This window comes from Camelus bactrianus, chromosome 23 (genome assembly GCF_048773025.1).
Source record: "Camelus bactrianus isolate YW-2024 breed Bactrian camel chromosome 23, ASM4877302v1, whole genome shotgun sequence".
NCBI classification, from domain to species: Eukaryota; Metazoa; Chordata; class Mammalia; order Artiodactyla; family Camelidae; genus Camelus; species Camelus bactrianus.
Window position 1 is genome coordinate 3,468,169 of NC_133561.1, and position 12,573 is coordinate 3,480,741.

The 12,573-nt window shown below is 43.6% G+C and overlaps 1 protein-coding gene across 4 annotated transcripts in view; it reads left to right on the forward strand.

The window, feature by feature from the left end:
* The first annotated feature begins 398 nt into the window (after nt 1–398).
* DENND1B (DENN domain containing 1B) overlaps nt 399–12,573 on the forward strand; it is a 213,106-nt gene continuing 200,931 nt past the window's right edge. The window contains exons 1-2 of one of the 4 annotated variants that reach the window (XM_045517634.2): nt 399–749; nt 8,921–8,985. In XM_045517634.2, coding sequence (XP_045373590.2) covers nt 694–749; nt 8,921–8,985 — 121 coding nt within the window. In that variant the 5' untranslated portion in view covers nt 399–693. Of the gene's footprint in view, nt 750–6,732; nt 6,879–8,920; nt 8,986–12,573 lie in introns of those variants that run through there. The other 3 variants (XM_010956286.3, XM_010956287.3, XM_074351588.1) reach the window with 3 other exon arrangements.

The window sequence follows — 12,573 nt, forward strand, 5'->3', positions numbered from 1 at the left end:
TCTGCCGTGGAACTAGCCCTTCTGACCTGATACTTGACGGAGTTCTTTCCGCTGGCATGTAGCATTTTTCTTTTTCTCCCTAGAATGGATCAGATATAAATGCATGGACTGTTTGCCTAGTTGTCTCCTTGCATTTTAGGAAAGGAGAACTTGCTGTTCAGGAATGTGTCTGGATTATTTAGATCAGGATTAGGGCTTCTTAGAGGGGATACTGATTTTGTTGAACTTTTTTTTTTTTTAATTTCAAGGTATTTTATTTAGTTAGTTATGTACTAAAGAATAGTCAGTTACAACGTGTCAGTCTGCGGCGTGCAGCATAATGCCCCAGTCACACGTACACTGTTGAACTATTACCACCACCTCAGATGCACTTGTGTGTCCTTCCAGTAAATTCTAATGCCATCACTCACTGGCTGTGACTACTCAGGCTCGGGGAGGATTAAATGGGCGTTAGCAGAGCCGCCAGACAATGCAGATGGCTTGCTTTGTGTGGAGTATCTGGTGGGTGGGGTCAGGAGAGCCTTTCCCACGCAGTGCCACAGGGTTACACAAACACTTCTGGGTTTCTGGCGACCCGAGTGCGGCTCCTGAGTCACGAAGAGACTCCATCTCCTCTGATCACAGTCTGTTGCTGATACTTTGCTTCCAATATTCTTTTTTTCCTTAACTCCAAGGACTGTTTTGAGTTTTCCAATGTCTGGCAGATTGAGGCACGAAGGTACAAGTGGACCAAAAGAGGTCGGTTGGAGGTAAGAGAATCTGATTTTATAATTTGGGGTAAATCACTTGAAACAGGAAGGCGGGGAGGGGAGAGAATATCTTTGCTGTGTTATTGTTGAGAATTTTACTATCTTTTTCACCAAAGATTTAACAGCAGAAGAAACAAATACTGTCATTTCCCATTTGCATTTTATAAATATTGGGATATGTTTAGATTTGGTAATAAAGATATTAGGAATGACCCGAGCCCTTTGTCTCCAAATTGGAAGACAACTTTTTTCCTTCTTTTTTTTTTTTCCCTTAAGACAACTTCTTTTCTTGAAGTTGGCTTTCAAATTAATATAGAATGCTAACTGTGTAGGCTATGCGGTGTGAGAGCCACTCAAGGGAGTGTGGAAAGATATTGCTCCCAAATCTTCCCATCTCTCTCTCTCTATTTTAAAAGTACTTCATATGTCACTTTGAAGGAGAATTTTACCTTTAGAGTCAAATTCATGATAGTGCTGCTGGGGATAAAAAGAATAACATACTTAGAGAATGTTCTTTTTAACAACACTCTGAGTTGGCCTTAAAAAGCAGGTCCTCCTGAAATATTTTCAAGATGGTTTTCTAAAGATGTCAAGAAATTTGGCTTGTTAAATACTTTATATAAAGGATTTTTCTTCCACAACAAACGAAGGTGGTGCCACTATTGCTGAATTTCTCCAGGGAGGCAGTAACAGGCGGCAGCGCAGGGCGCGCCTCTGGGATTACCTGACTTGGACGCACGCTGACTGTAGCTCACCAGAGGGCTGTGTCTAAAAGCTCGTTTCTAAGCTAACTGTTTGGAACTCAAAACCTTGATATTAATTGGTGAAGCTCACAGCCTACATGAGCCTAGTTAAGTTGTATTAAATTTGAAGCATTATTACAGGGGTTATTTTTGAAAGTACCATCCTAGAGGTGACAATACTGCTTCCCACTCCAAAGGGGGACGAGCTGTCAGGGAAGGCACTCCTGGGTATCAGAGTCTCTTCATTTCCGTCGAAGGCATGTTTCCTCATGGATATGGGGTGTGAGTGGGGGCTGGGGGCCCAGGGGTTACCTTTGCAGTTACTATTATACATTGGGAAGCAACACAGTTGGCTCACTAAGGGCCTGAACTCACATTTCCCCACACCCCTAACACATAAGGATGGGTAAGTCAGGGACCCTCTGCAGACGGGCTGAGGAAGGTGGATTACTAGGTGGATAAAAAGCTGTTTATTAGTTCATTTTTACATGATCGTATAATCAAAACTAATCAATCATGATGTCTAGTCAACACTTCGACTGAAATTAATGAAAGATTTAGAGTGAAAGATTTTGAAAATTATTAAAGGCATTTGAGGGCAGTCAAGGAAGTGAGCAATACTCGGGGGTGGGGGTGAGGAACAAGGAAGGTAGCCACCAGAGCCACCTTTCATCCAGAGGGGGTTTGTTACACTGCATGAGCTTGTGGACTTGTTAGTGTGGCCGGAGCAGAAGTAAGGCCCTTCCTAACGTGGGAGGTCCAGTAGGCCACCCGTCAGAGAGAAAAGTAATACAAGCTGAAAACTAAATGGCTGACTTAACTGAAGGTGAGACAAAGCCAGAGAAAGAATTAAGGAAAAGGAGATATTTATGAAATTATCCAGAATTCAGCCTAGAAAAAGAAAGAAAAAGAAACTGTGAAAGACATGTGAAGAGAGTAGTAAGGAAGGCAGAGAACCTGTGTGTGATCAGAGATCCCGAAGGAAGGAGGAGAAGGCGTGGGTGCAGCATCTCCCAGAACCGACGAAAATCACCCGTAGAGTCAAGAAAACCAAAGGAACCAAGGAGGATGGAATAAAACAGAAACTTCATCTCGATTGTCATGCTAAGTGAAGTAAGCCAAAAAGAGAAAGAAAAATACCAAATGTTGTCGCTCATATGTGGAATCTAAACAAATGAGACAAGGGAACTTATTTACAAAACAGAAACAGACTCACAGACATAGAGAACAGACTTGTGGTTACGGGGCCAGGGAGGGGGAGTGGAGGGTAAGTCGGGAGGCTGGGATTTGCAGATACTAACTACTATGTATAAAGTGAATGAACAGCAAGGTCTGACTGTATACCAGTGTATACCGACTATATGTTCAATACCTTGTAATAGCCAATAACAAAAAAGAATATGAAAAGGAATATATATATGTATGTGTGTATAACTGAGTCACCATGCAGTACACCAGAAATTAACACACTGACGTTGTAAACCAACTATATTTCAATTAAAAAAAAAACTCAGGCAGTTAAGCACACACACAAAATCTTCACGTCAGTGCTTCACTGTGAATCCAGAAGACTAAATACAAATGAAAAATCTTAAAAGCAGAGAGAAAAGGCAGATCACACTTCAGATTACTTTCAAAATTGTAACTAGAGATGCTAGAAGACGGTGTAATGACATTGAAAATATACAATTTGGAAGTCTTTATCATTTTGCAAGAATGGGAATGAAATGCATACATTCTTCATCCAAACAGAAAGTGAGAGAACCAGTCAGCAGCCACGGCATGTGTTTTAGGCAGAAGGAGGGCAATCACAGATGGGCGATCTGGGACTCAAACAAGAACGAAGAACAAAATAAGCTGTAAACTTCTGGGTGAATCTAAACAAACATCGATGGCCTACAACAACATCAATGATGTATTGTAGTCTGGGAGGGTTCTGACAGGTTCTTGTATTGTTTGGCAGAAGGGTTGACATACTGCTAAACTCTGGATTTAATCAGATAAATTTGCCTGTTAAAATTTCTAGGATAATCACTAACTGAATAGGAACGGAGCACATAACTTCCAAACTAGAATCGAAGAGACGAGGATGCATTAAAAAAAAAAAAATCAACCTTAAAGAAGGCAGAGGTGAGAGAAAAAAAAAACCGACACAGATCTGGAGAAAACAAATGGGAAGTACAACATTAGAGAGTAGAAATAAATTCAAATTTGTCAACAATTATAATACCTGCAATGGTCTAAATGTGGGATCTAAGAGTCAGTGATTATCAGACGAGATTAAAGTCACAATTAACATTTCTTAGATAAATCTAATGACTTGCAAAGGTTTGATGTAAGAGGATGAAGGGAGGTACACTAATACTAGGTAAATGCTAATCAAAAGAAAGCTGTTTAGATACTAAGGCAAAAGCACTGCTGGAGTTTAAGACAGTCACAACAATGATACGTCTACCAGACAGATGTAATAATTATGAACCGGTTTGCATATGTTAACACAGCCCCAAACTCTAGAAAGCAAAAAATGAAAGAACTACAAACTGAGGTAAGACCAATCTACCATCCTATTGGGAGATTTTAATTCTTCTCTCCCATTAATCGAATTGTGTCAAGCAGATGCAAATCCAGTAATGGAAGATGTCAACCACACAACCATAAAATTTGATCAAGGACATATTTTTAGAGCACTTACCCAAAGCTGCAGAATATATACACACAAAACAAGTTAAAATATGCTCAAAACATTTTAAAAGATTACTAGCTTATAGACGATGTTCTTTGAGAACAATATAGACCAAAGCCTTTGACTACTGCAGTCCTGAAAAATGTTAATATCAATTGTCAAGCAGAAAATTTTCCTGAAATATGATCTTGGGAGACTTTAATACCAAACTGAAGGCTTGCCCTTTTAGACTTCTCTACCAGTCATGTTAGAAGTTCTACCAGAAGAGAGTACTGCTGAAATTTTACTACTGGTTTCAATAAACATCTCACCAAGATAACTGTATACAAAATTCTTTTTTCAGTAATTTTAAACAAATCAGGCAAATTGTGTTCATCTGTGTTTCTATTCCTTTTAGCTCAGTAATATCAGAATACAGAATAGACAGATAAACCTCTTACTATGGTCAACCTAAAAGCTGGTTTAAAAAGATTTGTATGTACATGTGTAGTATTTCCCTCTCATGTACTTAAACGGAAAAAAAAAAATATATATATATATATATATATTATGCAGGGGTATGACTGCCACTTAAATCCCAATGAATGGTTGGGGAAAACAGCTGTGTTAATATTTCTTCAGCACAAATTAAAAACTCCTGAAGCAGGCATCCTAGGTAGGCTGGCTGGCTGGCTGGCTTTCTTTTCTTTTCTTTTCCTTTGGTTCCTTTCTTTGGAGAAGAATTAATTATGAAAGGGGAAGTTTCAGACATTTAGTGACACTTGGAGCAGAAGTGGTTTTTTCAGTTTACAGATTTTTTTCAAGGCTTTGGACTATGGTAACTTCTTAGGTAGAAAAGAGTTTTATTTGGGGAAAAAATGATGTGGTATATTTTACCTCATAGTGAAACTGAAATCCACATAATGATTTCTCAAAAGATCACACAAATTGGTAGCACTTTTAAACTTGAACATCATATTGTTCATGTAATGTACAAGTAATAATTCCCATTTTACAAATGTAGGAACTGAGAAACTGAAGTTGTATGTCACCCCAAGTCAAGCTATGACAACACATAATGCTAAATTTTTTTTATCCTCCATTGTGTCCTGACATCATTTTTGACTGTTAGGTCTGTGGCGATGCAATATGTCTTGTTTTGTTGACCAGGTAACAACCATCTTTGGCAAGAACGTTTAAGATGGGTATAATTGAGTTTAATTTTAGGTTCTTGATTCTAAATTCTTTATTTAACTCCCAAGACATCTTGTTTGACTTTTATGTCTCATGACTCACACTCTTCATACCACATTCGGTTTCCTCTCATCTCTTACCTTTTGCATGAATAAACTCTGAAGCAACCCCTATTTGGATAAAATCCACCGAGGCCATGTGTCAAGGGTGGTAAGTCTTCTGCGGAAGATCTCTGCAGCCCAGCCCTGGACGACCTGACCTTTCGAATGTCCATCCTGAGGCTTTTCCTCTTCTCTTAGTAGATCCTAGATAAGAGGCAGCAGATCAGGGAGGGAGGCGGTATAAGGTAGAGGTCAACTCAGCATTAGGTGGCCTCCCTCTGAAGTTCAGCGTTACCACTGCCCACTGGGTTGGCTTGGCCTGTTTCTTCGTCTATAAAATGCTGATCAAAGTACTCACCCAGTAGAGTTACCCCAAGTACTGAGACGCTGCCTATAAGCTGTGTGCCCTGAACTAAGGGCTCTGTGCACTTTAGCTCTATCTTAGCCCCTCTGGCTCCCTGCTCTCCTCGCCCTCTGAGCTCGTGGGCTCCCAATCCACGAGGCCTGTCACTGCCTGAATGTGTCCCCAAGGGAGTCCCGGGCCGCGCTGCAGCCCGTGGTACAGGGAGGTCCGTGTCCCATGTGTGCAGGCAAGATATTTTGCTCCTTGACAGGCCTATTTGGCAGGTGCACACGTCTGAACATTCCTTAATCAGGAGGGGGCGGCTCTGGATTTCCAAGCGGTCACCGGGCCCAGCCGGAGGGAGGGGGAGCAGGAGCGTCTCCTGGAGCTCGGATTTTGCAGTGTGAAATGGAGTGAAACGCCCCAAACCCACCGCGAAGCTTCCAGCAAACGCTATCGATGAACGCTCGGATTCCGGGTGGGTGCACACGGGGCGGGGAGTCCTGCGGGGCGAGGTGCTTTGTCAGTGACTCTGCTTTCCGGAGGTGGGTGGTGGCGGGGAGGTGGCGGCGGCGGGGTGGTTTGCAGCCCTGACTGGCCCCGGGGAGAGTAGCCGGCGGGTCCGGCGCTCAGCACCCCGGGGCACCTGGCGTTCCGGTTGCAAAGCGGCCCGCGGGCCATCGGGCGGCCCCCGCGCCCCCCGGCCCCCCAGTCCCCGCGGCCCCCCGCCCCCGCCTCCACCCCCCTCCCCCGGCTCCGGCCCGCGGGCAGTGCGGCCCAGGTGAGGCGGCCCCGCGCGCCCGGCCCCGCTCGGGGACTTCCTGGTTCGCCGAAGGTGCAGGAACTGAGCGGCCCGGCGCGCGGGGGGGGGGGGGGGGCGACGGCGGCGGCGGCGGGACGGCGGGGGCGGCGGCGCTGTCACAGAGGCGCGGGGGCGGGGCGGGGCGGGAGCCCGGGCGCAGCCGACGGGCCGGCGGCCGCCGCTGTGACTCGGTGCCCGCGGCGGCCGGCGTGGGCGGGCCGGGCCGGGCCGGGGGCGCGCGGAGCGGCCCCGCCGCGACATGTAACCATGGACTGCAGGACCAAGTGAGTGCGCGCGGCGCGCGGCGGGCGGCGGGCGGCGGCGGCGGCGGCGGCGGCGGCCCCTGCCCGGCCCGGCCCTCGGCCCGGCGCCGGCCCGGAGGAGGCCTAGGCCGCAGGCCTGCGGGGCTGGCGGGGCCGGGCGGCCGGGGCGGGGGCCGGCGCGTCCCGGGCCGCGAGCGTCCGACGTGCGGGCCGGGCGCTTCTCGTCGCGGCTGTGTTCCTGCCGTGAAACCGGCCGTTTCCCCTGGAAGCGCGTCTGTCAGCGGGTCCCGGGCTTTCCTGCTCTTTCTCTTCCTGTGAAATTAGAGGGATTATCTGGGCGCCGGAGCCCGCAGAACGGTACCCAGTGGGGAGCGTTCTGGTGTGTTTGCTCAAGCATCCCGCAGGGCGGGTCTTCTTCAGGTCATTAGTTAGGTAAAAAGCTACGTGGATGTGTAGTGATTTGGTTTTGGGGATGGTAGAGGCATGAGTTTTATATTTTTTTCCCCCAGAAACTTAGTTTGCAAAGAATTCTTTCTTCCCCTGCCCCTGCTTCACACCCCAGAGTGTAAAACAATGAGTGTCACCCCCCATGAATTCATTACTAAAATAATGAATATCCGGTGTGTTTATACTAGTGTGAAAGGCCTTTAAAATTCCCCACTATCATGGAATCAGTATTTAATTTTTACACCTAAGAGAGGTTCTAAAGGATATTAGGCAAATAGGAAAATTTTGTAAGCTAGAATTGTTTTTTCGGTGTTTGACATCTTGGCGGTGGGGGGCAGGCTGCGGAGGGGGCAGGTATGTAACTTAGAAAGTACACCTTTTGACGTTAACTGAATTATCAGGGAGGAGGTCACCTGAATCCAGATCATTTTCTTTGAAACAAGTTAACTAGTGGGAGCGCTGAGGAAAAGTATATTTGCAAATCAGTTTATATGGCTTGTCACTTCCTATGTTTCTAGATTCTTGTAATAATTTTTTTAAAAGAGTGTTATTTAGAAGCCAAAGCTGGCATTAGTTTCTTGAAGGAAGTACATACTAAAAACAGCCCATGTACACAGACACTAAGATGTCCTGGAGGAATTACTGAAATATATTAACACTTTGGTCACATGGACATTGTGGTATCAGACTTTGCTTGATCTTTTATCTTTTGGCAGAAAGAGATTAAAACAGAACTGTTTTTTTCTTTAAAAAAAAACCAGAACTATGTTTTTGAAAAACGTCTCAATAGGTTTCAATTCGCTTTTTGAATTTAAACCAAAGAATACGTTGAACACGTGACAAGTTAGCAAAGACATTGATAACTTATGAATGAAGCAAAGTAACCTTACCGCTCCTAGTGGGAAAATCTAATACTGAGGCAGATGTTCAGTTTCCCTGAAGGTAACTGACATAACATAGGGCTTTTTTTGTTTTTTGGTTGGCCTTGGAGCAATGTATAGTTTGGTACTTTGAACATGCTTATGTACTGTAATTACACCTCAATAAAAGCATATGCAGAGTATCACGTTTAAGGAGCATTGTAAGTGTTCTAAGGTGGGTGGTCGAGGACAGGGCAGGTGGAACCAGGTGTTCATTAACCTCTGTACTGCAAGTCCTTTGAAGGAAGCCTGAGAGCGTGCTGTCAAGCTCTGCTGGTAGGGACAGTTAGGGACACTCAGGAACGTACTGGCTTTACAATTTTGATTCAGTAAGATAGGCAATGCTTTATATTCATGCAGCTCTTAATACTTTATAAAGTGCTTCCATTTATATTATTTGATTTGTGATCCTCACAGTTATTCTGCGAAGCAGACAAGGCACTTTATAGGTGAGAAGACAGGTTCAGAGATTCAGTGTTTTTCCCTAAGTCTCAAAACTTCTAAGACTCAGCACTCTTAAGTGGCTGAACTAGGAAAACACTTTTATTTCTTCTACATTGCGGTTATAGCATTACATGGAATAGAGACAAGAACAAGAGTAGTTTTTAGGGTTAAGAAAATATAAACTTTATTAGAGATGCTTAACTATTTGTCGTGGGACATAAATGTAACAAAGTTCTTTTTTTTTTTTTTTAGGGAAAATCCAGAAAGAACCTTTGACTTGGTATTGAAAGTGAAATGTCATGCCTCTGAAAACGAAGGTACGTGTGTTTTGTTAATTCAGAACAACTGCTGTTGTAGATACCGGGACATGATCGTATCAGGGTAATACTAGTGTTAAATGTGTGTTCTCTGTCTGGTGTCTCAAGTTCCGGGAATGAAATAGATGCCAGGTCTTTGCTGTGAGACGGTAGGAGTCATGGATGGTATCCGTGCAGCCTAAATTTCAGTGGTATGTTAAGGACATGGAACTTACAGCTTAACTTTGCTGTTTGTTGACAGAGTTATTGCTAGTTTTGGTGGATGCATGCCTTTTCAGTTTCTTTCATTCATTTTTGAAAATTTGGCTCCGTTTTTAAGCACTAGGGAAACATTGCTCGCCTGTTGAAATGAGAGCCACACCAGTTTGCTTCAGATGTTCCCCAGATGCACATGTTTCCCAAGGTGCCGCCTCTGTAGGGTTTTCTGCAGGACGGTGGCACTTTCAGAGGGCGGTGAGCGGCCACGTGACATTACCTGTGAGGGTTTCAGCTGCCGGTTCTACGTGATTTCCTGAAATGATGAACACGCTTCAGTGTCATGATCTCTGTCAGTTTCCCCCACTTGGCTGGGTGTGTGTGTCCGTGGCGGGGACGGTGGTGGAGATGAGTGAGGGGTGACTCCTCCGGCTTATTTCCTTCTTACCGTATGCTCGTGTCATCGTTCCATGGGTATCTCCAGTGTGTGGTGTCCCTGGCAGTTTACGTAGACCCTGGATAGCGTGATGATTCAGCGTGGGACTTTGTGGAGACCAGCTGTCCCTTCTAAAGCCTTGGTGGAAAGTCTGCTGACACTCTTAGCTCCAGAAACTGGCCAGCAATTATATGCTCTTCAGCAATTTGGAGCTGCGCACCTTAAAATAGAGGAGCCCCGCCCAGCTATGGTGACCTGGATGGGGCTAATTTTAGGTAGGAAGTCATGCACGTTCCTGGCCCCACCTGCCCTGCCTGCTGCACCTCTGGCCTGTTTGAACTTCAGCTGTGGTCAGGTTTTTTCCTGGGCAGGAACTGATCCTAGGTTGTTGGTGAGCTTTTTCGGATTAAAAATGTTATCTTTTGTTGTCCTGGATGTATTAAAGTTGGTCTGTTTACATCTTTCCGGGCTCAGATAAGGTCTCTTTGGAGACTCAAATGGATGCATTTTTTTTCAGTTCCAATTTAAATCTATTCTATAGTGTATTTATGGTACGAATGAATCTTCAAAATATCTACCGTAACATCAGCTAATGTGCATGGACGGATGCTGACCTGATGTGTTCGTAAAGCAGGCTGAATTCCTTCGAGAAACATGGTTTCTCTATAATTTTTAGTGCATGCTAACGTGGTCTTTTTCTTTTCTTTCCTTTTCTTTTCTTTTCCTTTCTTTCCTTTTCTTTTTCTTTTCTTTTTCTTTTCTAATGGAGGCACTGGGGATTGAACCCAGGACCTCGTGCATGCTAGACATGCACCCTACCACTGAGCTCTCCCCTCCCCTCCCCAATGTGGGCTTGATGACAGGTGGGCCTGCCTTACGCAGCACCTGATCTGTGCGTGTCGAGGGGCCCTGCCTTCCCACACAGACCCTGAGGGTGCTCCTCCTCACCTCCTCCCTCGGCCTTTCCTGTTCTTCAGGAACTGGTCATTTCAGTTTGTTATTTTCTTCTGTCTTTTTTTTACCTTCTTGCTTTTTTGCTTTTGTTATTGTTTAAATCACTACTCATCAGAACCATCATCATTTGCATTTTAACAGTTTATCCAGCATGATGAAGTTGGAAACATAATAAATGGTTAAAATAAACACCCTTGGCCTCTCTGTAGGTTGCCATTAATCCATTCTACCCAGGTATTCTGTGAAAATGGCTCATTGATAGCAAATTCTAAAGATTTTTTTAAAAGCTAATTTCTGCTGTGTAAAAAGCATTAACAAGTACTCTTTTTTATTGTGACTTGAATAACATGAATATGACTAATATTTTTGGGTCTAACAAGTTGTATTTTTTATGCTCTAAAAAGTAACGCTACTGTATAGCATTGGAATAGCAGCAGTAAACAGCGGAGAACAGCAGTGTCAGGACACTGTGTATTTTTGAGTTTACAAAATTTGTAGATCCCATGCTCATTTTTTAAAAAAGGAAGAAGTATATACAATGTATGTAAATGCATGCAAAAATACACAGTAAAGACACTAGAAGAAAATACACCAAAATATGGACTATGAGTGACTCTGGGTAGTGGGATTAAGAATGATTCTTTATCTTCTCCCTTTGCTTCTCCAAGTTTAAATTTTTGTCTTTAATAAATATATGCAATTTTGGGGAAAAAAGTAATGCTGCTCTATAACTAAAATTTTATGGCAAACTGAGAGTTTGGTGTTTTTAAATTTTAAAATTTTCTGCTTTACTGACCAATATTAAAGGGAAAATGTCTAGAATTATTAAAGAAAGTTATTGGAATATTCTTACTTAATTGTAAATAAAACCTATTTACTTACGAGTCTGATACGTGCATCATTTAAAGCAGGATACATTTCTTTCTGCTAACGTTTAAATGAACATGGATGACATTCTTATGTAGTAATAGGACTTGTGAAACAAAATGTGTAAATTGGGGTGCTTTAGAGTACAAATATAAAACCAATTTAAATTGTAAGAAAACTTGATGGTTCATATTAGAGAAGTCAGGAAAGTAGGTCAGCAAAGGTCTGGATTTTTTCTGCATCCCGGCTCAGCCACCCACGGTAGCTGTGTCATCAGAAGGCTGAGCTTCCTTGTGGTAGTAGGATGGCTGTCAGATCACCTGCAACTCTGCTTCCTTGCTCATCACTCTGGGGATGACAGACACTGGCTTTGCATGGCACTCCCTTTAGAGCCAGAAAGTTTCTTCCCCAGAATCCCCCAGAATATTGGGTCCTGGTGGCCCAGGTTGACGTGGGCCTGACCATTCCTAAAATCGTCTTTGGTGGGGTAGTGGTGGGGGAGTGAGTGGCAGGATTATTGTCATAAATTTACTAAACAACGGGCAAGGAATAGACGCTGGGAAATTAGTTAAAATGCTCTTTGCAATTCTCAGAATATTGGTTTATTTTTTGAATATTGGTTTATTTTTTGAATGAATTGTTTATTTTTCAGAGTATTGGTGTATTTTTGATAACTGCTTGATCCAGTAGAAAATGTGTTGCTCAGGGTAAACTTGGTTTATGCTAAGATTGGGACTATTACACTAAGTACGGTATTTGGCATGTTTCTCATTTACTTTTTAATGGAGACGTTTCTCTTTGTCCCAAATAACTTAGGTCATAAATATCTTCAGAGATAAGTTATTATTAGCTAAGTTTTAGCTGGTAGGCGGAAATGCACTGCCGAAGTGTAGCTTGGTGCGGCTGGCTCTCGTAGGTAATTCTCTTTATCTTATCTGTTGCTGTGTAGACTTTTTGCAAAGGCATTACACTGATTTTTTGAAAACAGCACGTTTTAGAGCACTGGGGAGTCATTTCATGTGAAGGGCCCCACAAATGTAAACACTGCTGTGAGCAGGGTCGATAGTGTCTCCCTACGGTGATGGCAGTTCCCCTGGGTGCTGGTGGGGTCCGGCATCTTCCCACGGGTGTGTTCC